The sequence below is a fragment of the Zophobas morio genome, unplaced genomic scaffold (assembly GCF_036711695.1).
Source record: "Zophobas morio isolate AGI-343-1 ecotype UQ-CSIRO unplaced genomic scaffold, CSIRO_AGI_Zmor_V1 ptg000008l, whole genome shotgun sequence".
In the NCBI taxonomy this organism is placed as follows: Eukaryota; Metazoa; Arthropoda; class Insecta; order Coleoptera; family Tenebrionidae; genus Zophobas; species Zophobas morio.
In genome coordinates, this window is record NW_026972113.1 from 9,596,167 (window position 1) to 9,620,662 (window position 24,496).

Here is a 24,496-nt window from a genome sequence, read left to right on the forward strand (position 1 = left end):
AACTCATATTTTATACATTTAACATAGGATTTATTCTCCAAAATTTTGAGGTGACGTCATAAATTTTTTAGAGGGGATAAGCAAATATATTTTAATAAAAAATGTATCATGTTTATCATGATTTTTGAAAACATCTGCAAAATTTCAAAGTATTCGATTTTGCAAATTCAAAATTAAATTGCAAAATATTGTTTTATAATTTTGATTTTTTTTCCAAAAATCTAGACGTTTTGGATAAAAACTCAACACGGAGTCATAAACTACATGTGTAGGACTATGTTACTGTATACAATTTATAAACCCATTTACTAAGCATAAATTTGAAGTGACGTCATCACATTATTGGTGGGGATGATTAGACAAATTGAATAATTTTGCGACATTTATGAAAAAAATATCAGTTAACAAAAATGGCACGTTTTTATTATTATGCCAGTTACATGTCACTCAACGACAATATCGTTTTTTTTTTAAGAGTAAAATGTGAATTTCGTTGTAGTTTGAGTCTACCTACAAATTCTGCCCTTGAAGGATTTGGACCGCCTTCTTCGGTGAGGGCAGGCAAAAACGATCCGCCCATAACCTCAAAACATTTGCGTGCGATTATACTATGGATTATGGTTTGGACGATAGGAACGTGTTACCACAAAATCAAAAATCGACCTTAGGACTTAGAAGCGTCAACATTTGTCACTTCTATGTACTTTAATGTCACTGTAACGTAACAATTTTTGACGGGCAGTGCAATAAACTTAGAAATAATAAAGTTTCGTCCTATCGTAAAACTACTTACAATATCAAAGACAGTGTAAACTTAAAATACTGTAGAAAATTTAAAAACTACATAAAATAACATTAAAAATGGAAATCGTACTGTACAACGTAGCAAAATTACGTAACTTAGTGAGGTTCTTCGCTCAATTCGAACATATCTTGTTCAAGCGGTTTGGAGATCCAGTGGCCGAGTCCGGCTTTAAGAAAAGCTTGATACAAGTTTCCCTTCGCCAACTTAAAAACAAAAAAAAACTTAGTTTCGCATCTCAATATAACCAATCAACTCACTTTATACGTCGCCACGGCTTCCTTAGCCTCAGCGTACACAACAGGTACATTCTTCTCCACCTCCGTAATACTCGAAACCCTCCCAATCAAACTCACGAACCTCTTCATCAACTCGTGTTTGCAGAACCTGGACACCCCATTTTCGGGCTTCCCTACATTCGTGTTAATAATTTCGGGCCTGGACGCTCCCGCAGTCCAAATAACCGAAAAATTCGGCGCCTTACTCGGCTGCCGGCTCTCGCTGGAAGTCAAAAGGAACATGGCGGGTCGGTTCAACCGAAACGGTGGTGGAAGCCCTTGAATCGTCTCTTGAATCCTCCCGAATAGCGCCCTAAAAACTCCAAATAAGCTTCTCCTTACACATTTTCACGACCTACCTCTGTAAGTGCGACTCTCGCATCAAACTCCCCAGAATAATCGACTTTATGTACACCGGCTCGATGAAGTGCGACAACAACGCTCCTTGCACCCCGGTGACGTTCCACCTGCAGATTTTATCCGAGCACGACATCGTCAACAATCTCTCCCCTTGCAAAATCCCGTCCCAGGTCTGTATCAAGCTCGCGTTGACTTTCACCGGGATCGTGCCTTCGCCGGATTCGATTTTGGTGCGCAGCTGCCCCCTGGAGCTCCGGTTGGGGTGCTTGTCCACGGCGCCGTCGTCGTCCTCGTGGGGGCTGAAAATCCGGGCGTCCCCACACGGTGCCGTGTTTATGTACAAGTGGAACTCTAGCCCATCTTTCAATCTGTAACCTTTCCTGTCTTCGCGGGGCGTGAAAATCGAGGGTTCGTGGTTTTTCGCGACCAGTTCGAGTTGGTCGTAAAAGTAGTTCATTAGACATCTCCGAGCGACGATTTCTGCGTGCATGTCGTTCAAAGAACATCCGTTCATGCTTATGTGCTCCCCCGAGACGCATTTTGTACCTGTGGTGATCGAAATTATTTCGCAGTCTGTTAGGTTGGTGCCGTGACTCATGACGATGCCGGCGAGGACTTTCCGTTTGGCGTGAATCGGGTCTTGGGACATTAGCGAGGCGAATTTTTCTTGGATGATCCTGGGGAAACACGCAAAGGTCATGGTTAACGCGAGATTTTTTTATTTAAATTGGGTGAAACGGTGAATAAAAAAACTACCACTTTATATTTAATATGATTTGAAATTGAAAATTAAATTTCTAAAATCTAAAAAAAACAAACTGATTACATCACAAATACACATCTTAACAAAAATATATTTTAAAATTAAATCAATCAATCCGAAATCATTCTTAAAAGAACATCTAATATGTCGTAGTAGACGTAAAAGAGTCCGGACGAGTCCACTTGCGATCTTATGGGGAGGATCGTACTCATCAGCGGCCTTCGTCACTCTCTTTTGTAATTCCTTCACTAAGATTCTCTAGATAATGCAAATTCAAGGTCATTTGAACTCCTTGATCTATGCGTTTATGACCTCTCGTTGTTTTTACTATGGACATTTTCATCAAGCTTCACGGGCCAAGTGTAAAAATATGGGTGGATTCATAAACCAATTTTTATTTCGCAGTAGTAGGTGAAATAAGCCAATGAAATTCAACATTGGAGGTGGGCGGGGTCAATTTTACCTTCTTATTTGGTCTCAACTCAGCTGTTTATCAATATAAAATCCACTTTTCGACCAATAAAATGAGTGCTCAAGAAGAAAACCGGGTGGGTGGGCGGGCCACTGTGATATTTGTTTAATTAAATTGACACCTTGCCAAAATAGAATTGAATTTTCAACTCACCATAAATAAAATAAGCCAATAATTGTTATCGAAATAAGTCTACACATATTAGGAAAAAAGGGCAAAAAGTAGAACCCCGCCCACCCACCCTATCTCGATTGTGATGATTTTTTTTATTGGTCGTGAGCCCAAAAGGCGGAGCTTAACTGCAAAATCCTTATTTCTTTACGTGAACTTAAAAACATGTTTTTGAGTATCGTGTTGTTCAAAGAATACCATGTATATCAAGAAAAAATTAAAACCATAAATTAAGCCCCACCCATACCTGCCTGCGAATGAAGTTCTCATTCGCTGGCAAACCTAGGGGGTGGAACTTAATTGCAAAATCCATATTTCCTTACAAAATTTAACCGTTTTAAGCGTATTTTAAGTTTCTAAAAAAAATCATTACAATTGAGATGGGGTCGGTGGGCGGGTGTATATTTTGCTCTTTTTTCTTAATATACATATTATTGTTTGAACAACACGATATTCAAAAACATGTTTTTAATTTCTTCTAAGGAAATAAATATTTGGAGTTAAGGTCCATAAGACACATTGTAGCCCCGCCCACCCGCCCTATCTCAATTGTGATGATTTTTTTTTATTCGTCGTGAGCCCAAAAGGCAGAATTTAACTGCAAAATCCTGATTTTCTACGTGAAATTAAAAACACGTGTTTGAGTATCGTTTTATTCAAAGAATACTATGTATATCAAGAAAAAATTAAAACCAAAAATTAAGCCCCACCCATACCTGCCTGCGAATGAAGTTTTCATTCGTTGGCAAACCTAGGGAGTGGAACTTAATTGCAAAATCCATATTTCCTTACAAAAATTAACCGGTTTAAACGTATTTTAAGTTTCTAACAAAAATATTACAATTGAGATGGGGTCGGTGGGCGGGTGTATATTTTGCTCTTTTTTCTTAATATACATATTATTGTTTGAACAACACGATATTCAAAAACATGTTTTTAATTTCTTCTAAGGAAATAAGTATTTGGAGTTAAGCTCCATAAGACACAATGTAGCCCCGCCCACCCGCCCTATCTCAATTGTGATGATTTTTTTTATTCGTCGTGAGCCCAAAAGGCGGAATTTAACTGCAAAATCCTGATTTTCTACGTGAAATTAAAAACACGTGTTTGAGTATCGTGTTATTCAAAGAATACTATGTATATCAAGAAAAAATTAAAACCAAAAATTAAGCCCCACCCATACCTGCCTGCGAATGAAGTTTTCATTCGTTGGTAAACCTAGGGGGTGGAACTTAATTGCAAAATCCATATTTCCTTACAAAAATTAACCGTTTCAAACGTATTTTAAATTTCTAAAAAAAATCATTACAATTGAGATGGGGTGGGTGGGCGGGGTTTATACTTTGTCCAATTTTTCTTAATGTACATATTATTGTTTGAACAACACGATATTCAAAAACATGTTTTTAATTTCTTCTACGGAAATAAGTATTTGGAGTTAAGCACCATAAGACACAATGTAGCCCCGCCCACCCGCCCTATCTCAAATGTGATGATTTTTTTTATTCGTCGTGAGCCCAAAAGGCGGAATTTAACTGCAAAATCCTGATTTTCTACGTGAAATTAAAAACACGTGTTTGAGTATCGTGTTATTCAAAGAATACTATGTATATCAAGAAAAAATTAAAACCAAAAATTAAGCCCCACCCATACCTGCCTGCGAATGAAGTTTTCATTCGTTGGCAAACCTAGGGGGTGGAACTTAATTGCAAAATCCATATTTCCTTACAAAAATTAACCGGTTTAAACGTATTTTAAGTTTCTAACAAAAATATTACAATTGAGATGGGGTCGATGGGCGGGTGTATATTTTGCTCTTTTTTCTTAATATACATATTATTGTTTGAACAACACGATATTCAAAAACATGTTTTTAATTTCTTCTAAGGAAATAAATATTTGGAGTTAAGGTCCATAAGACACATTGTAGCCCCGCCCACCCGCCCTATCTCAATTGTGATGATTTTTTTTTATTCGTCGTGAGCCCAAAAGGCAGAATTTAACTGCAAAATCCTGATTTTCTACGTGAAATTAAAAACATGCGTTTGAGTATCGTGTTATTCTAAGAATACTATGTATATCAAGAAAAAATTAAAACCAAAAATTAAGCCCAACCCATACCTGCCTGCGAATGAAGTTTTCATTCGTTGGCAAACCTAGGGGGTGGAACTTTATTGCAAAATCCATATTTCCTTACAAAAATTAACCGGTTTAAACGTATTTTAAGTTTCTAACAAAAATCATTACAATTGAGATGGGGTCGGTGGGCGGGTGTATATTTTGCTCTTTTTTCTTAATATACATACTATTGTTTGAACAACACGATATTCAAAAACATGTTTTTAATTTCTTCTAAGGAAATAAGTATTTGGAGTTAAGCACCATAAGACACAGTGTAGCCCCGCCCACCCGCCCTATCTCAATTGTGATGATTTTTTTTATTCGTCGTGAGCCCAAAAGGCGGAATTTAACTGCAAAATCCTGATTTTCTACGTGAAATTAAAAACATGTGTTTGAGTATCGTGTTATTCAACGAATACTATCTATATCAAGAAAAAATTAAAACCAAAAATTAAGCCCAACCCATACCTGCCTGCGAATGAAGTTTTCATTCGTTGGCAAACATAGGGGGTGGAATTTAATTGCAAAATCCATATTTCCTTACAAAAATTAAATGTTTTAAACGTATTTTATGTTTCTAAAAAAAAATCATTGCAAAGCAGATGGGGTGAGTGGGCGGGTTGTATATTTTGTTCTTTTTTCTTAATATACATATTATTATTTGAACAATACGATAGTCAAAAACATGTTTTTAATTTTTTCTAAGGAAATAAGTATTTGGAGTTAAGCTCCGCCCCCTTGGTTCTTGGCGAATAAAAAAATCGTCACAATTGAGATAGGGCGGGTGGGCGGGCTCACGTTTGGCTTTTTTGTTTTAATATATCTAGGCGTCTGTTCACAACAAGAAACTTAAAACATTTTTAAAATGGTAAATTTGTATAAGGAAACATTGATTTTGCAATTTGGCTCCGCCCCATAATTGCAAAATCCATATCTCCTTGCAAAAATATACCATTTTAATTAAGATGGCTGTGTATATTAGAAAAAGACACAATGTAGCCCCGCCCACCCGCCCTATCTCAATTGTGATGATTTTTTTTATTCGTCGTGAGCCCAAAAGGGGGAGCTTAACTGCAAAATCCTTATTTCTTTACGTGAAATTAAAAACATGTTTTTGAGTATCGGGTTGTTGAAAGAATACTATGTACATTAAGAAAAAATTAAAACCGAAAGTTAAACTCCACCCATACTTGCCCTGATTTACTAGTATTGAAGTTTTCATTCGTTGGCGGACCTAGGGGCGGAGCCTAATTGCAAAATCTATATCTCCTTACAAAATTAAATTTACCATTTTAAACGTGTTTCAAGTTTCTAAGCATAAAAAAAATCATCTCAATCGAGATGGGGTGGGTAGGCGGGGTTTATATTTTGCCTTTTTGTTTTAATATGTGTAGACTTCTTCTCACAACATGAAACTTAAAACATGTTTAAAATGGAAAATGTGTACATACATTTGGCAAACTTTTGAGGTGACGTCATCAAAATTTTGACAATATAGATATTTCTTACACTATTACTGCTATTACCTATATTTTTATTTCTCCACTCTAAGTTAAGAAAACATTGTTATAGGGTCCATAGAGCGACTGGCTACTTTCAGGTTTTATCGAGAGTATTTGTGTCAATTAATATAATATAATCTCCGAAACTACTGGGCTGATTATTGTGAAATTTTTTTAGTAAGCGTCAAATAAATTTTATAAAATATCGTACTCTATACTTGTGGTTTGACTTGCTCGAATCATAAGGCCGATATTGCCAAATAACATACCCTCTAAGAAAATAGAGGGCAGACGGGCCAAAATAAGACTGATTTTAGTAAATGACTTACTTTTTAGGAAAATAAAGGGTGGGTGGGCGGGGCCAATACTTGCCAATATAAGACTGATTTTGCCAAATGATATACGTTTTACCCTTTATTTTCTTAGAGGATATGCCATTTGACAATATCAGTTTTATCTTGGCAAGTACTAGCCCCGCCCACCCGCCCTCTATTTTCATAGAGAGAAGGTCATTTGCCAAAATCAGTCTTACTCTGGCAAGTACTAGCCCCGCCCACCCGCCCTTTATTTTTTTAGAAAGTAAATCATTTGCCAAAATCAGTCTTATCTTGGCAAGTACTAGCCCCGCCCACTATTTTCTTAAAGAGTATATCATTTGCCAAAATTAGTCTTATCTTAGTAAATAGTAGAACCACCCACCCGCCCTCTATTTTCTTAGGGAGTAGGTCATTTGCCAAAACATCCTTATCTTGGCAAGTACTAGCCCCACCCACCCGCCCTCTATTTTCTTAGGGAGTGGGTCATCTGCCAAAATCAGTCTTACCTTGGCAAGTACTAGACCCGCCCACCCGCCCTTTATTTTCTTAGAAAGTAGGTCATTTGCCAAAATCAGTCTTATCTTGACAATTTACTAGACCCGCCCACCCGCCTTTTATTTTCTTAGAAAGTAGGTCATTTGCCAAAATCACTCTTATCTTAGCAAATACTAGACCCGCCCACCCGCCCTCTATTTTCTTAGGGAGTAGGGCATTTGCCAAAATCAGTCTTATCTTGACAATTTACTAGACCCGCCCACCCGCCCTTTATTTTCTTAGAAAGTAGGTCATTTGCCAAAATCAGTCTTATCTTGGCAAAGTACTACTTGTGGTTTATGAATCCGTCTTGAACTTTTCCCATAGGCATCAACATTTTCGCAAAAATTCCAAACAGGACGACCTCGGACGTGTTCGAATCCCTCATGGCCCTTTTTTTCTTACACTGTCACTGCCATTATCGATATTTTTACTTTTCGATTCCAAGTTAAGAAAACATTGTAATAGTTGATAATAATTGAGCGACTGGCTACTTTCAGGTTTTATTGACGTTTCATGCTTCTAGAGTATCTGTGTCGATTATTATTGGACAGATAATCTCCGAAACTACTAGGCCGATTATTGACATTTTTTTTTAGTAAACATCAATTAAATTTTCCAAAATAACGTCCTTCTATACTTGTGGTTTATGAATCCGTCTTGAAGTTTTTCGCAAAAATTCCAAACAGGACCCGTTAAAGTGCCGACCTCGAACTTGTTCGAATCCCTCATAGCTAAGTCAAAAAGCATTATAATAGAGTCCATAGAACGACTGGCTACTTTCAGGTTTTATCGACGTTTCATGCCCCTAGACTATCTGTGTCGATTATTATTGGACAAATAATCTCCGAAACTACTGGGCCGATTGTTGTCAATTTTTTTAATAAACGTCAATTAAATTTTATAAAATAACGTACTTCTATTCTTATGGCTTATAAATCTGCCTTGAGTTTTCTGTTGGGCATCAAAATTTTCGCAAAAATTCCATACAGGACCAGTTAAAGTCGGACTTGTTCGAATCATAAGGCCGATATTGCCAAATAACATACCCTCTAAAAAAATAGAGGGCAGGCGGGCCAAAATAAGACTGATTTTGGTAAATGACTTACTTTTTAAGAAAAAAAGGGTGGGTGGGCGGGGCCAATACTTGCCAATATAAGACAGATTTTGCCAAATGATATACCCTTTACCCTTTATTTTCGTAGAAGGTATGCCATTTGACTATCAGTTTTATCTTAGCAAGTACTAGCCCCGCCCTCCCGCCCTTTATTTTTTTAGAAAGTAAATCATTTGCCAAAATCAGTCGTATCTTGGCAAGCACTAGCCCCGCCCACTATTTTCTTAAAGAGTATATCATTTGCCAAAATCAGTCTTATCTTAGTAAATAGTAGAACCACCCACCCGCCCTCTATTTTCTTAGGGAGTAGGTCATTTGCCAAAATCACTCTTATCTTGGCAAATACTAGTCAAGCCCACCCGCCCTCTATTTTCTTAGGAAGTGGGTCATCTGCCAAAATCAGTCTTACCTTGGCAAGTACTAGCTCCGCCCACCCGCCCTCTATTTTCTTAGGGAGTAGGTCATTTGCCACAATCAGTCTTATCTTGACAATTTACTAGAACCGCCCACCCGCCCTTTATTTTCTTAGAAAGTAGGTCATCTGCCAAAATCACTCTTATCTTGACAAAGTACTACTTGTGGTTTATGAATCCGTCTTGAACTTTTCCCATGGACATCAATATTTTCGCAAAAATTCCAAACAGGACCAGTTAAAGTGCCGACCTCGGACGTGTTCGAATCCCTCATGGCCCTTTTTTTCTCACACTGTCACTGCCATTATCGATATTTTTACTTTTCGATTCCAAGTTAAGAAAACATTGTAATAGTTGATAATAATTGAGCGACTGGCTACTTTCAGGTTTTATTGACGTTTCATGCTCCTAGAGTATCTGTGTCGATTATTATTGGACAGATAATCTCCGAAACTAATAATCCGATTGTTGACAATTTTTTTTAGTAAACGTCAATTAAATTTTCCAAAATAACGTACTTCTATACTTGTGGTTTATGAATCCGTCTTGAAGTTTTTCACAAATATTCCAAACAGGACCCGTTAAAGTGCCGACCTCGAACTTGTTCGAATCCCTCATAGCTAAGTCAAAAAGCATTATAATAGGGTCCATACAGCGACTGGCTACTTTCAGGTTTTATAGACGTTTCATGCTCCTAGAGTATCTGTGTCGATTATTATTGGACAGATAATCTCCGAAACTACTAGGCCGACTGTTAACAATATTTTTCAGTAAACGTCAATTAAATTTTCCAAAATAACGTACTTCTATAATTGTGGTTTATGAATCCGTCTTTACGTTTTTCGCAAAAATCCAAACAGGACCCGTTAAAGTGCCGACCTCGAACTTGTTCCAATCCCTCATAGCCCTTTGGTTTTTTCCTACATTGTAACTACTATTATCTATATTTTTACTTCTGGATTCTAAGTCAAAAAAAACATTATAATAGAGCGACTGGCTACTTTCAGGTTTTATCGACGTTTCATGCCCCTAGACTATCTGTGTCGATTATTATTGGACAAATAATCTCCGAAACTACTGGGCCGATTGTTGTCATTTTTTTAGTAAACGTCAATTAAATTTTATAAAATAACGTACTTCTATTCTTGTGGTTTATGAATCTGCCTTGAGTTTTCTGTTGGACAATTTTCGCAAAAAACCCTATTATCTAGAGGGTAAGACTAGGAAAATAAATTAGTAATCAGTAACTTACCTGTCTTGAATTTCTAAATAGGTATTTTAAAATTCAAAACTCACTCACTACCGACTTTGTATCAAATTTTGTTATCGACAATTCAACCGCTTAGAGTCCGTTTATCGAACAGATGGAGTGATTTTTACAGCTCCATCTGTTCGATAAACTTCGCAAGTTTAAAGAAAGTAAAGACATATTTTTATTACAATACTCACCTGTAACAGCACATTACCCCGTTGGTCAACGTAGTCCAACTGCATTTGACCACCACGATATATTTCTGAGCACACTTACTGCCGATATTTACAGACATACCGGCACCCTTTAGCGAGACCTAATTTGTGAATAGAGTGCAGCAACCCGACACAACAAAATCCAAACAACTAATTCAAAACGTGCTAAACTCTACCACGTCAAATAAAAAAAAAAACTCGAACTAAGGGGGCTCTAAGAAATATATTTTGGCTGTAACACAAAACGTCTCATTAATTCAAGAACAGTGTATCCAGCAGCCAGAAAGTCCGACTTTGGACTTTCCGACTTTCAAACCAAACCTCCACCTTTGCTGTTAGTACGTCGAGTGTTAGTACGTCCGAATCGGGACACCACACGACCTGACTCACCTTCCGAAATAATCCGCTCTTTCTTGGTCCTCGGGCAGCACGTGCGACTTCTTATACCCATCCAAGTACGCCTCCTTCAAGCCGAAGTTTAGCTTCGCCAACGCCGCCGTGGCGGCGGCGTTCTTCGCCACCTTCTTGCTGGAACCTACACGACTATAACAACACGCGCAACGCCGTTGGTTTTAGTTACCCGTTCCGAAGAACTTGTCCTCTCCGACGATGATCGTGATCTTGAACCTGGAGTAAGCGCAGCCTTCGTTCTCCGAGCATTCGTACACCACGTTGGGGTAGAGTTCGTTCAGGAGCATGACGGGGCCTTTCGTTACGACCTTTTTCGTGGACGCTTCCTTCTTCTGGGTGCCTTCGAACGCGTCGCTGGTGAAGTCCATGTTGGTGGCGTCGGTCCCGGTGGCGTACGCCATGTTCGTGCTATTCGGGAGCTGGATGAAGGATTTCAAAGCTTCTTCGGCGGCTTTGCATTTGGCACTTTTTTTCGAACCTCCGGTTCCGTAGTAGGTTTGGCCGTCGACGTCCACGGCGACTTTGAAGATGGGGGCGTGCGAAGGCCCGGTTTGTTCTATGAAGTTGTATTTTAAACCGATGCGGAGTTCGTTGAGGATGGAGACGGGGTTTTTGTTGTTGTTGGTGAGGGATGGGTCGAGTTTGAGTTTTTTCGATTCTGGAGGGGTCATGTCTCCTGGAAAAAAAAATAAAAATTGGTCGAAAATATTTTTACTTGTTGAGATACTCCGCCACTGTCTATGATTCGAACGCATTATGTTACGAAAACGCGCAAATTTACAAAGATGTTTTTTTAATTTTCTTCCGACACGTACCCAATGCGAACAAATTAGACTAACAAATTTGTCCCGTTTTTGTAATTTAAATTAAAATAATTTATTCCATATCGCGTGCTTAAAGTAAGAAAGTGCGGGTCAAAGTTGTAGCAACGACTTATAAATGCGCAAATTTAATCTCGTGTATTTTAATTTTACGATTTATTTTTACACTGAAAATAGAAAACTTTCTACAAAACATTGGATCGAAAGTCGTCTCTTTTTTAAACAGTGTTTAAATACTGTTTAGATCACGTGTTTTGGGTTTATTTGTAATTCTCGGCTTCGCAGGCTAATACAATTTGAAAAAGTAGGTCCCCCTATCTAAATTTCTTAAAATAATGTACGTCTCTACTTGTGAATTGATCATTTATTTATAAAGTAGAAAAATCTTCCAAAAAATCGAAAAATGGAAAAGTAAAAAAATTTAAAAATCAAGAAACTGAAGAATACAAAAACTGAAAAATCGACAATTCCAAAAATCGAATACAGAAAAATCCAATTCTCGATTTATGAAATGTCGGAAAATAAACAAATCGGATAGTGAAAAAATGAAAATTCGAATATCGAAAAAATCAAAATTTGTAAAATTCGAGAAATCGAAAAATCGAAAAGTTCAAAACTGAAGTCTAAAAACTGACGAATACAAAAACTGAAAAATCGACAATCGAAAAACCGAAAATTTATAAAATTTGGAAAATCCGGAAACTGGAAAAATCGAAGAATCGAAAATCAAAATTCGAAAATTTAACATTCGAAAAAATTGGAAATCGCAAATCGAAAAAGTGAAAAATTAAAAAATCTCGATTTTCGAAATATCGAAAATTCAAAAAACCGAAAAGTCAACTAATTGAAAATTCGAAAAACTGAAGAATAGAGAAACTGAAAGATCCAAAAATCGAAAAGTAAAAAATTGAAGACCAAAATCTGGCGAATGGAAAAATTGAAAAATCGGAAAATCGAAAAATTCAGAAATGAACAATCAGAAAGTAAAAAATTGAAAAATTGGAAACAGAAAAATCGAAAATTCTAAAAGTCAAAAATCTCAAAAGACCAAAAAGTCGGAAAGTCGAAAAGTTGAAGAATGGAGAAATCGAATAACCGAAAAGTAAAAAAATTGAAAATAAGAAAATTGAAAAACGAAAATTCGATGAATCAAATATTCGAAAAACCGAAAATCGAAAAAGCGAATACCGAAAAAATCAAAATTTGAAAAACTGAAGATTCGAGAAATCGAAAAATCGAACAGTAAAAACTGAAGGTTAAAAACTAATGAACAGAAATACTGAAAAATCGGAAAATCGAAAAATTGAAAATAGAAAAATTGAAAATCCAAAATTCGATGAACCAACTATGTGATCAAAAATCGAAAATCGAAAAATCGGAAGTCGAATGAAGCGACTAGTCAAAAAATCGAAAATCGAAAAATCGGAAATAGGAAAAATCCGTAATTGGAAAATTGGAAAAATCTAACAATCAAAAATAGAAATTCGAAAAATTGACATTCGAAAAATCGGAAATTGAAAATTGAAATATCGGAAAACTGTGACATCCAAAAATTGAAAAATTAAAAAATCGTGAAATTGAAAGGTCGAGAAATCGAAAATTCCAAAAATCAAAAACCTCAAAAATCGAAAAATTGAAAAACGAAAAGTCGATTAATCAAATATTCGAAAAATCAAAAATCGAAAGATAGAAAATTCGAAAAATCAAACGATCAAAACTCGAAAAATTGACATCCGAAAAATGAAAAATCGGAAAATCAAAAGTTCGGCAAGTCAAAAACCGAAAATCGAAAAATCAAAATATCTCGATTTTGAAAAAACCGAAAAGTCAACAAATTGATAACTCGAAAAATTGAAGAATGTTAAAACCGAAAATTCGAAAATTGAAAAACGGAAAAATCGAAGACTCAAAAATCGAAAAATTAAGATTCGAAAAATCGGAAATCGAAAAATGAAAAATCGGAAAATCGAAAGTTCGGCAAATTGAAAAATAAAAAATCAAAAACCGAAAATCAAAAAATTAAGAAATCCCGATTTTCGAATATGGTGAATTCAAAAACCCGAAAAGTCAACAAATTGAAATATTGAAGAGTGGAAAAATTGAAAAATCTAAAATTCGACAAGTAAACAAATTTAAGTCTAAAAACTGATGAATGGAAAAATTGGGAAATCGAAAAGTCAAAAATTGAAAATAAGAAAATCGAAAAATCGAAAAACCGAAAATTCGAAAAATCGAAAATTGGAAAAGTGGAAAAATCGAACAATCAAAATCGAAAAATTGACATTCGAAAAATCGAAAATAGAAAAACTGAAAAATCAAAAAGTTGAAAAATTAAAAAATCATGAAATCGGAAATTAGAGAAATGTAAAAATTGAGAAATCGAACAATCGAAAAGTAAAACGATTGAAAAATTCAAAATAGGAACATGAAAAATTGGAAGAGTGGAAAAATCAAAAATCGAAAAATGAAAAATTGGAAAATCGAAAAATCAAACACCGAAAATCGAAAAATCAAAAAAATCTCGATTTTCGAAATATCGAAGATTCAAAAAACTGGAAAGTCAACAAACTGAAGCCTAAAAAGTCAGTTTTTAGGACTGAAAATCGAAAAATTAAAAAATAGGAAAATCGAAAAATGGAGAAATTAAAAAAACTGAATAATTGAAAATGAAAAAATCCAAAAACCAAAAATTAAAATATTTCAAAAAACAAAAAATTGAATAATCGAAACATTGAGAAATCGAGAAATCGAAAAGTAAAAAAACGTACAAAAATCGAAAATTTTATTGAAAATTCGATGAATCAAATTTTCGAAAAATCTAAAATTCTAAGAATCAAAAAACGAAAAATCGGAAAGTCGAATAACCGAAAAATTGAGAAATCGAGAAATCGATAAATCGAACAATCGAAAAGTAAGAAAAAAACTGAAAAATTTTAAAAATATTGAAATCAAAATTCCAAAAATCGGAAACATCAAAAATCGAAAAATCAGAAAGTCGAGAAAAATAAGAATTGTTAAACTGAGAAATCGAACAATCAAAAAGTAAAACAATTGAAAATAGGAAAACCGAAAAACGAAAATTCGGTGAACCAGATATTCGAAAATTCGAGAATTGGGAAAGTGAAAAAACCGAAAAATCAAAAAACGAAAACTTAATTCGAAAATGAAAAATCGGAAATTCGAAAAAAGAAAAATCCAAAAATTAAAAAATCTCGCTTTTCAAAATATGGAAAAATCGAAAACTCGAAAAACTGAATAATGAAAGAATTGAAAGTTCAAAAAATCGAAAAGTAAAACAAATTGAAGTCTTAAAACTAACGAATGGAAAAATTGAAAAATCGAAAAGTCGAAAAATAGAAAAATTGAGAAACCGAACAATCGAAAAGTGCAAAAATTGAAAAAAGGAAAATCGAAAAACGAATATTGGATTAATCTAATATTCGAAACATCAAAAATCGAAAATTCTAAAATTCAAAAATCTCGAAAAACAAAAGATCGAATAACCGAAAAATTGAAAAATCCAGAAATCGAACAACCGAAAAGTAAAAAAAATTGAAAATGGGAAAATCGAAAAATCGAAAAACTGAATTCGAAAAATCGGAAATCGAAAATGAAAAATCGGAAAATCGAAAAAAGAAAAATTCAAAAATCAAAAACTGAAAATCGAAAAATCAAAAAAATCACGATTTTCAAAATATCGGAAATTCAAAAAACCGAAAAATCAGCAAATTGAAAACTCGAAAAACTGAAAAATGGAAAAATTGAAAGATCAAAAAATCGAAAAGTAAAACCAAATGAAGTCTTAAAATTGACGAATGGAAAAATTAAAAAATCGGAAAGTCGAAAAATAGAAAAATTGAGAAACCGAACACGAAAAGTGCAAAAATGGAAAAAAGGAAAATCGAAAAACGAATATTCGATTAATCTAATATTCGAAACATCAAAAATCGAAAATTCTAAAATTCAAAAATCTCGAAAAACAAAAAATCGAATAATCGAAAAATTGAAAAATCGAAAAATTCACATTCCAAAAATCGGAAATCGAAAATAGAAAAATCAAAAATCGAAAATTGGAAAAGTGGAAAAATAGAACAATCAAAAATTGAAAAATTGACATTCGAAAATAAAAAATCGGAAAATCGAAAAAAGAAAAATTTAAAAAACCGAAAAATCAACAAATTGAAAACCCGAAAAACTGAACAATGGAAGAGTGGGAAGATCAAAAAATCTAAAAGTAAAACAACTTGAAGTCTTAAAACTGACGAATGGAAAAGTTGAAAAATCGGAAGTCGAAAATAGAAAAATTGAGAAATCGAGCAATCGAAAAGTGCAAAAATTGAAAAATAGGAAAATCGAAAAACGAAAATTCGATGAATACAATATTCGAAAAATCAAAAATAGAAAAATCAAGAAATCGAAGAACGTAAAAGTAACAAAACCAAACTGAAAATGGGAAAATCGAAAAACCAAAAGGTAGAAAACTCGAAACATGGAAAAATCGAAAAATTGACATTCGAAAAATCGGAAATCGAAAATAAAAAAATCAAAAATCGAAAATTTAAAAAATCGTGGAATTGAAAATTCGAAATTCCGAAAAATCAAAGTCACATTATAGAATATTGTTATGCAATTGTTATTTTTTTTCCCACAAATTTGCATGTCCAAGATAAAAACTGAATACGAATTTATAAAATATAAAAAACATTTATACTGCAAAATTGTAAAATAACGTCATAATTTTTTAGAATTTAATTAACATTTATTATTCTAAATTTTGGATTTTAGTTTATTAAACAATGTAGAGATTTTCTTATTGTAATCTGATATTAGTGGCAGTGGCGTCTGCCGGACTATGAAACATCAACACCTCACACATTCACATTGATGGATCATCAAGAAACTATTTTCCAGCGTTATTTATTTATCAACGAAATTAAAAAAAAAGTTGTTCCATTGCTCTGTATTAATTTCAATCGAAATATGTTAATTATTACTTATAATACTTTAAATTTCCATCCAAGTCCTACTTTTCTCTCGAGTCGTAGTCTTGAAAAAGACTGTTTCTTCCATGAAAAACCATACAAGCTGGCTTTGCAAGAATTCCATATCACATTTTCTAGAACGTGAATCACCAACCAGTTAAATCAAAGTATAAATTACCTGTTGCTATAGACATTATCAAGAATTTTAAAACCATAATTCGTTACATATTTTAAAACCTAGCACTGTTACTAATTTTGTACTATCAAAGGCATCAAACCCACCGCAAGTTCAAAACTTCCCCCCTTCCCCCAAGCCCACACATCCGTGCCCTACATTTGCCGCTAAAACGCACAAAATAGGAAAATACGATACAAAACACGAGATTAGATTTGGAAATCGATATGGCCCGCTCTCCCCTACACGCCATAATTTTCCCATTTGTATATTAACACATGACGCACGACACCCAACAAAACCGCAAATACTTATTTCGTAATACGTCTACATCATACCTGTCTCCATGGTCCGCTTAGTAGCCCCCTTCGGGGAACACAGCTTTTCACAATCGTTAGCCATAACTACACCCAGGTATGTCTTTGTTCCAACGATTGTTGATACCGCAGTGAAACGCAAAACCGTCGGAGATAAAAACACACAAACAGAACTTCGCACAAGTCGATAACCGAATTGAAAATCACATAACCTCACATGCTCGGAAGCTATGAGCTTGAGCCCCAAATGTCAACGTGATTGAGTCATCAAAGTCGGCGGAGATAGATGGAGCGAAGGTCGAATGTCGACTACGTCGACTCGAAAATGACTTTAAACGCGTTTATTACGCACACTATAACTTCAGTCAATCGTAAATAGCAAAAGAAGTAACGAAATTGGGGTTTTTAGCACGAGTGTGAGCCGTATTTTTTAAATCGTGCGACTTTTTCAACCCGAAAGTCGACGTTCGTGGATTTCTACCTAGCGACGTTTCCCCACCTCGTGTCAAATGTCAATTTCGCAGTGGCAGCGCTGGAACTCAAACGTCAAAGTTTTCCTTGCCACGTTAGGTTATGTTGAAAAATACACTGATATGTTTGGTGCAGTGAATCTTACTGAAATTTAACGATAAATAAACTCAATAATCTCAACAACGGACTAGTTTCAGCATGGATTCCTACAGTTATTTATTTTTTTTTGTATTGATAACCTACACTAGTGCGACCGAATTGACGTTTGAATTACCAGACAGTGCCAAAGAATGTTTTCACCAAGAAATAAAAAAGAACACCTCCGTGACGTTAGAATTTCAAGTAAAATTAAATTTTTCGTACTCGGGGGGCTACTTTTTCCGTGTTCTAGGTAGTTACAGGCGGCCAGTATGACGTTGACGTCACTCTACAAGACCCCAAGGGACAGATCATCTACCAGCAAATTAAAATGCAATTCGATTCTCACGTTTTCACCACCGAGCAAACGGGGGTTTACGTAGTTTGCTTCAGTAATGAATTTTCGACGTTCTCGCACAAGTTGGTCTATATGGATTTCCAAGTGGGGGATGAGCAGCCGTTGCCAGGTTTAGGGGAGCACGTCACAGTCATGACTCAAGTATGTTCGGGAAACTGTAGTTCTTGTTTGACAGCGGGTGTTACAGATGGAGTCCTCAGCACACGACATACACAAAGCCTTATCTACGATACTAGATTTTCAGACGCATCATAGGTTGAGGGAGGCGCAAGGCAGGAAAAGGGCTGAGGACTTAAATGAACGTGTGTTGTGGTGGTCAATAATGGAAAGTGTGGCTATTATTACGATAGCTGTGGGACAGGTTTTTGTTCTGAAGAATTTCTTCACCGAGAGAAAACCTTTTAATGTTAAGTAGTTGTCACTGTATCTAAATAAATTTTGTTTGATTATTTTGTGAGTTTTGGATGTTGTAAGTAAATTCAGGGACGTGTTTGTATACCGTGTTTTTATTTGTGGGAGTTTGTTTGGGGGTTTTTTGTTTTTCGTTTGGCGACACTGCCATTTTTTATGTTGGTGTTGTGTTGTTCCCACAAACGAGTGACGTAGATCTGACACTTCATACTTCATATAAACAACTTTGTTTTTTCTTACAAAAATATGGTGTTGAAAAAAGTGACAATTAACGATTCTGTATATAAATGACGCACAAATAAGTTTTAAAATGGTTATAATCAAGAGTTTAGACAATTCAAGGTTCAGTCAGATCATATGAAAAATAATTTTGAGTATCCCATGATGACGTACTATGACGTTGCCGTCACGTGAGCTGAAATATCGGAAAATTGAGAAAACGAAAATTCGAAAAGATTTTTAAAATTGAAAAATCGAAACATGAAAAAATTGCAACTCAAAGGTCGAAGAATCGAAACACCGAAATTTCGATAAATCGAGAAATGGAAAAATTTAAAAATCAAAAAATGTAAAATTAAAAAATGAAAAATTGACGAATCAAAAAATTTAAAAATCGTAAACCGAAATATCGGGAAATAGAGAAAAACGGAAAATTCGGTGAGTCAAATGTTCGAAAATTGTAAAAATGGAAAAATCGTAAAATCGAAGTTCAGAAAGTCGAAAAGTGAAAAATCTAAAACGAAAAATTGAAACACTGAAAATAGAAAAATTGGAAAATCGAGAAATCGAACAAAAGTAAAAAAACTGAAAAATCAAAAATGGGAAAATTGAAAAATCAAAAATTGGAAAACTCTGAAAATGGAAAAACCGAAAAATTCATATTCGAAATTCGAAAAATTGACATCCGAAAAATCGAAGAGTTAAAAAATTGTGAAATCGAAAACGTCAGAAATTGAAAAATTGTAAAATTGGACAATCGAAAACTAAAACAATTGAAAAATTCAAAATTGGAAAATCGAAAAACGAAAATTCAATTTGATTCATTGAATTTTCGTTTTTCGATTTAAAAAATCAAAAAACTAGAAAACGAGAAATAGAAAAAGCTATAATTTTAGGAATTCAAAACTTAAGATATCAAAAAATGGAAGAATCCCAAAACACAAATATCGAAAAATTTATTAATTGATAAATCAAAAATCTTAAAAATCGAAAATTTAGAAACGCCAAAAATTAAATTACTGAAAAGTCGAAAAATTGAGGATTCAAAAAATAAAAAAAATCGAAAAATTGAAAAATCGGGAAATTGAACAATCGAAAAATCCCGAAAATGAAATAATGGAAAATTGAAAATCGGGAAACTGAAAAATTGGAAAGTCGAGAAACTGAAAATTCGAAAAACTGAAAAAAAAACTGAAATATCGAAAAATTGAGAAAACGAAAAATCGAAAGAATTTTAAAAACTGAAAAAAGAAATCGGAAAAGTAAAATTTAAAAAATCAAAAAATTTGAAAAACCCCTAAACTTAAATCTAGAAAAATTTAAAAACTGAAAAATTAAAAAATCGAAAACTGAAAAAGTGTAAAATTAAAAAACCAACAATTGAGAAATTGACAAATTTTAAAATCGTAAACTCAAATATTGGAAAACAGAGAAATCGAAAATTTGAAAAATCGAGAAATTGAAGAATCGGAAAATTGAAGAATCGAAAAATCCAAAAAAACCGAAAATGAAACATTGGAAAATTGAAAATCGCGAAATTGAAAAATTGGAAAGTCAAGAAACAGAAAATTCGAAAAATTGAAAAAGAAATCGAAAAAGTAAAATTTAAAATATCCAAAAATTTGAAAAACCCCAAAACTTAAATCTAGAAAAATTGGGATCGCAAAATTGAAAAATTCTAAAAATTGCGACTTAAAAGTCGAAAAATCGGAACACGAAACCTCGATAAATCGAGAAATCGAAAAAATTAAAAACCGAAAAATCAAAAAAACTAGAAATCGAGATATCGAAAAACCTAAAATTCAAGAAATCCAAAAATTTAGAAATAAAAGATTTGAAAAAAACTAGAAATCCCAAAACTGAAATATCGAAAAATTGAGAAAACGAAAAATCGAAAGAATTTTAAAAACTGAAAAATGGAAAATTCGAAAAATTGAAAAAGAAATAGAAAAAGTAAAATTTAACAAATCAAAAAATTTTAAAAACCCCAAAACTTAAATCTGGAAAAATTGGGATCGAAAAATTTAAAAATCAAAAAATGTAAAATTAAAAAATGAAAAATTGACGAATCAAAAAATTTAAAAATCGTAAACCGAAATATCGGGAAATAGAGAAAAACGGAAAATTCGGTGAGTCAAATGTTCGAAAATTGTAAAAATGGAAAAATCGTAAAATCGAAGTTCAGAAAGTCGAAAAGTGAAAAATCTAAAACGAAAAATTGAAACACTGAAAATAGAAAAATTGGAAAATCGAGAAATCGAACAAAAGTAAAAAAACTGAAAAATCAAAAATGGGAAAATTGAAAAATCAAAAATTGGAAAACTCTGAAAATGGAAAAACCGAAAAATTCATATTCGAAATTCGAAAAATTGACATCCGAAAAATCGAAGAGTTAAAAAATTGTGAAATCGAAAACGTCAGAAATTGAAAAATTGTAAAATTGGACAATCGAAAACTAAAACAATTGAAAAATTCAAAATTGGAAAATCGAAAAACGAAAATTCAATTTGATTCATTGAATTTTCGTTTTTCGATTTAAAAAATCAAAAAACTAGAAAACGAGAAATAGAAAAAGCTATAATTTTAGGAATTCAAAACTTAAGATATCAAAAAATGGAAGAATCCCAAAACACAAATATCGAAAAATTTATTAATTGATAAATCAAAAATCTTAAAAATCGAAAATTTAGAAACGCCAAAAATTAAATTACTGAAAAGTCGAAAAATTGAGGATTCAAAAAATAAAAAAAATCGAAAAATTGAAAAATCGGGAAATTGAACAATCGAAAAATCCCGAAAATGAAATAATGGAAAATTGAAAATCGGGAAACTGAAAAATTGGAAAGTCGAGAAACTGAAAATTCGAAAAACTGAAAAAAAAACTGAAATATCGAAAAATTGAGAAAACGAAAAATCGAAAGAATTTTAAAAACTGAAAAAAGAAATCGGAAAAGTAAAATTTAAAAAATCAAAAAATTTGAAAAACCCCTAAACTTAAATCTAGAAAAATTTAAAAACTGAAAAATTAAAAAATCGAAAACTGAAAAAGTGTAAAATTAAAAAACCAACAATTGAGAAATTGACAAATTTTAAAATCGTAAACTCAAATATTGGAAAACAGAGAAATCGAAAATTTGAAAAATCGAGAAATTGAAGAATCGGAAAATTGAAGAATCGAAAAATCCAAAAAAACCGAAAATGAAACATTGGAAAATTGAAAATCGCGAAATTGAAAAATTGGAAAGTCAAGAAACAGAAAATTCGAAAAATTGAAAAAGAAATCGAAAAAGTAAAATTTAAAATATCCAAAAATTTGAAAAACCCCAAAACTTAAATCTAGAAAAATTGGGATCGCAAAATTGAAAAATTCTAAAAATTGCGACTTAAAAGTCGAAAAATCGGAACACGAAACCTCGATAAATCGAGAAATCGAAAAAATTAAAAACCGAAAAATCAAAAAAACTAGAAATCGAGATATCGAAAAACCTAAAATTCAAGAAATCCAAAAATTTAGAAATAAAAGATTTGAAAAAAACTAGAAATCCCAAAACTGAAATATCGAAAAATTGAGAAAACGAAAAATCGAAAGAATTTTAAAAACTGAAAAATGGAAAATTCGAAAAATTGAAAAAGAAATAGAAAAAGTAAAATTTAACAAATCAAAAAATTTTAAAAACCCCAAAACTTAAATCTGGAAAAATTGGGATCGCAAGATTGAAAAATCGAAACTTCAAAAAATTTTGACTCAAAAATCGAAAAATTTAAAAACCGAAAAATTAAAAAATCGAAAACTGAAAAAGTGTAAAATTAAAAAACGAACAATTGAGAAATCGAAAATTTGAAAAATCGAGAAATTGAAGAATCGAAAATTTGAAAAATACCAGAAATGAAATATCGGAAAATTGAAAAATTGGAAAGTCGAGGAATTGAAAAAACAAAAAACTGAAAAAAATTTTAAAAACTGAAAAACCGAGAAGTTAAAAAATGGAAAATTCGAAAAATCTAAAAATTGAAAAATGGAAAAAGAAATCGAAAATGTAAAATTTGAAAAATCGAAAAACTGAAAAACCGCAAAAGTGAAATCTAGAAAAATTGGGAGATCGAAAAATTGAAAAATCCAAACTTCTAAAAATTGCGACTCAAAAGTCGAAACACCGAAATTTCAATAAATTGAGAAATCGAAAAAATTAAAAACCGAAAAATCAAAAAAACTGGAAATCAAGATATCGGAAAAGCTAAAATTTAAGAAATCCAAAAATTAGACGAATTGAAGGATGGAAAAATTGAAAAATCCCAAAACATAAATATCGAAAAATTTATCAACTGATAAATCGAAGAAAAATTGAAGAATCAAAAATCTGAAAAATCGAAAAATTGAATAATTTAAGAACTGAAAATCTGAAAATCGAGAAATGCGAAAATCGATCAATTGAAAAGTCGAAAATTTAGAAACGCCAAAAATTAAATTACTGAAAAGTCGAAAAATTTTAAATTCGAAAAATTGAGGAATCGAAAAATTGAAAAACCGGGAAATTGAAGAATCGAAAAATCCCGAAAATGAAATATTGGAAAATTGAAAATCGGGAAATTGAAAAATTGGAAAGTCGAGTAACTGAAAATTCGAAAAACTGGAAATTCCAAAACTGAAATATCGAAAAATTGAGAAAACGAAAAATCGAAAGAATTTTAAAAACTGAAAAACGGAAAATTCGGAAAATTGAAAAAGAAATAGAAACACTAAAATTTAACAAATCAAAAACTTTGAAAAACCCCAAAACTTAAATCTAGAAAAATTGAGATCGCAAGATTGAAAAATCGAAACTTCAAAAAATTTTGACTCAAAAATAGAAAAATTTAAAAACCGAAAAATTAAAAAATCGAAAACTGAAATAGTGTAAAATTAAAAAAGGAAAAATTGAGAAATTGGCAGATTTTAAAATCGTAAACTCAAATATCGGAAAATAGAGAAATCGAAAATTTGAAAAATCGAGAAATTGGAGAATCCAAACATCGAAAAAACCCGAAAACGAAACATTGGAAAATTGAAAAACGGGAAATTGAAAAATTGGAAAGTCAAGAAACTGAAAATTCGAAAAATTGAAAAACAAATCAAAAAAGTAAAATTTAACAAATCAAAAAATTTGAAAAACCCCAAAACTTAAATCTAGAAAAATTGGGAGCGCAAAATTGAAAAATTCTAAAAATTGCGACTTAAAAGTCGAAAAATCGAAACACGAAATCTTGATAAATCGAGAAATCCAAAAAATTAAAAACCGAAAAATCAAAAAAACTAGAAATCGAGATATCGAAAAAGCTAAAATTTAAGAAATCCAAAAATTTAGAAACAAACGAATTGAAAAAATTGAAAAATCCCAAAACACAAAAATCGAAAAATGTATTAATTGATGAATCAAAGAAAAATTGAAGAATCAAAAAAGTGAAAAATCGAAAATCTGAAAAATCGAAAAATAGAAAATTTAAGAATTGAAAATCTGAAAATCGAAATGGGAAAATCGAGCAATCGAAAAATAGAAAATTTCGAAATGCCAAAAATTAAATTATTGAAAAATCGAGAAATAGAAAAATTGAAATATCGAGAAATTGAAGAATCGAAAAACTGAAAAATTCCAAAAATGAAATGTCGGAAAACTGACAATCGTAGAATTGCAAAATCAAAACAATTTTAAAAGTTGAAAAACGGAGAATAAGTTGGAAAATGGAAAATTCGAGAAATCAAAAAATTGAAAAATCAAAAAAAGAAATCGAAAAATGTAATATTCAAAAAATCGAAAAATTGAAAAACGCCAAAACTGAACTGAAGAAAAATTGGGAAATCGAAACATCAAAAAATTGGGACTCAAAAGTCGAAAAATCGA

The 24,496-nt window shown here is 32.7% G+C and overlaps 2 protein-coding genes across 2 annotated transcripts; one reads left to right on the top strand and one right to left on the bottom strand.

Moving 5' to 3' along the window:
- Positions 1–401: 401 nt before the first annotated feature.
- On the bottom strand, positions 402–17,271 carry LOC135125256 (double-stranded RNA-specific editase 1). Its single transcript, XM_064050697.1, has 6 exons — positions 17,045–17,271; positions 10,898–11,404; positions 10,708–10,852; positions 1,440–2,117; positions 1,063–1,393; positions 402–1,008 (listed from the first exon to the last, which is right to left on the bottom strand). The coding sequence occupies exons 1-6, from the start codon at positions 17,106–17,108 to the stop codon at positions 901–903; spliced, it is 1,833 nt and encodes a 610-aa protein (XP_063906767.1). The 5' UTR covers positions 17,109–17,271; the 3' UTR covers positions 402–900.
- A 250-nt stretch (positions 17,272–17,521) lies between these two features.
- LOC135125257 (transmembrane emp24 domain-containing protein 3) lies at positions 17,522–18,440 on the top strand. Its single transcript, XM_064050698.1, has 3 exons — positions 17,522–17,836; positions 17,886–18,131; positions 18,178–18,440. Exons 1-3 carry the CDS (start codon positions 17,693–17,695, stop codon positions 18,403–18,405), a joined length of 618 nt encoding a protein of 205 aa, XP_063906768.1. The 5' UTR covers positions 17,522–17,692; the 3' UTR covers positions 18,406–18,440.
- Positions 18,441–24,496: the final 6,056 nt, after the last annotated feature.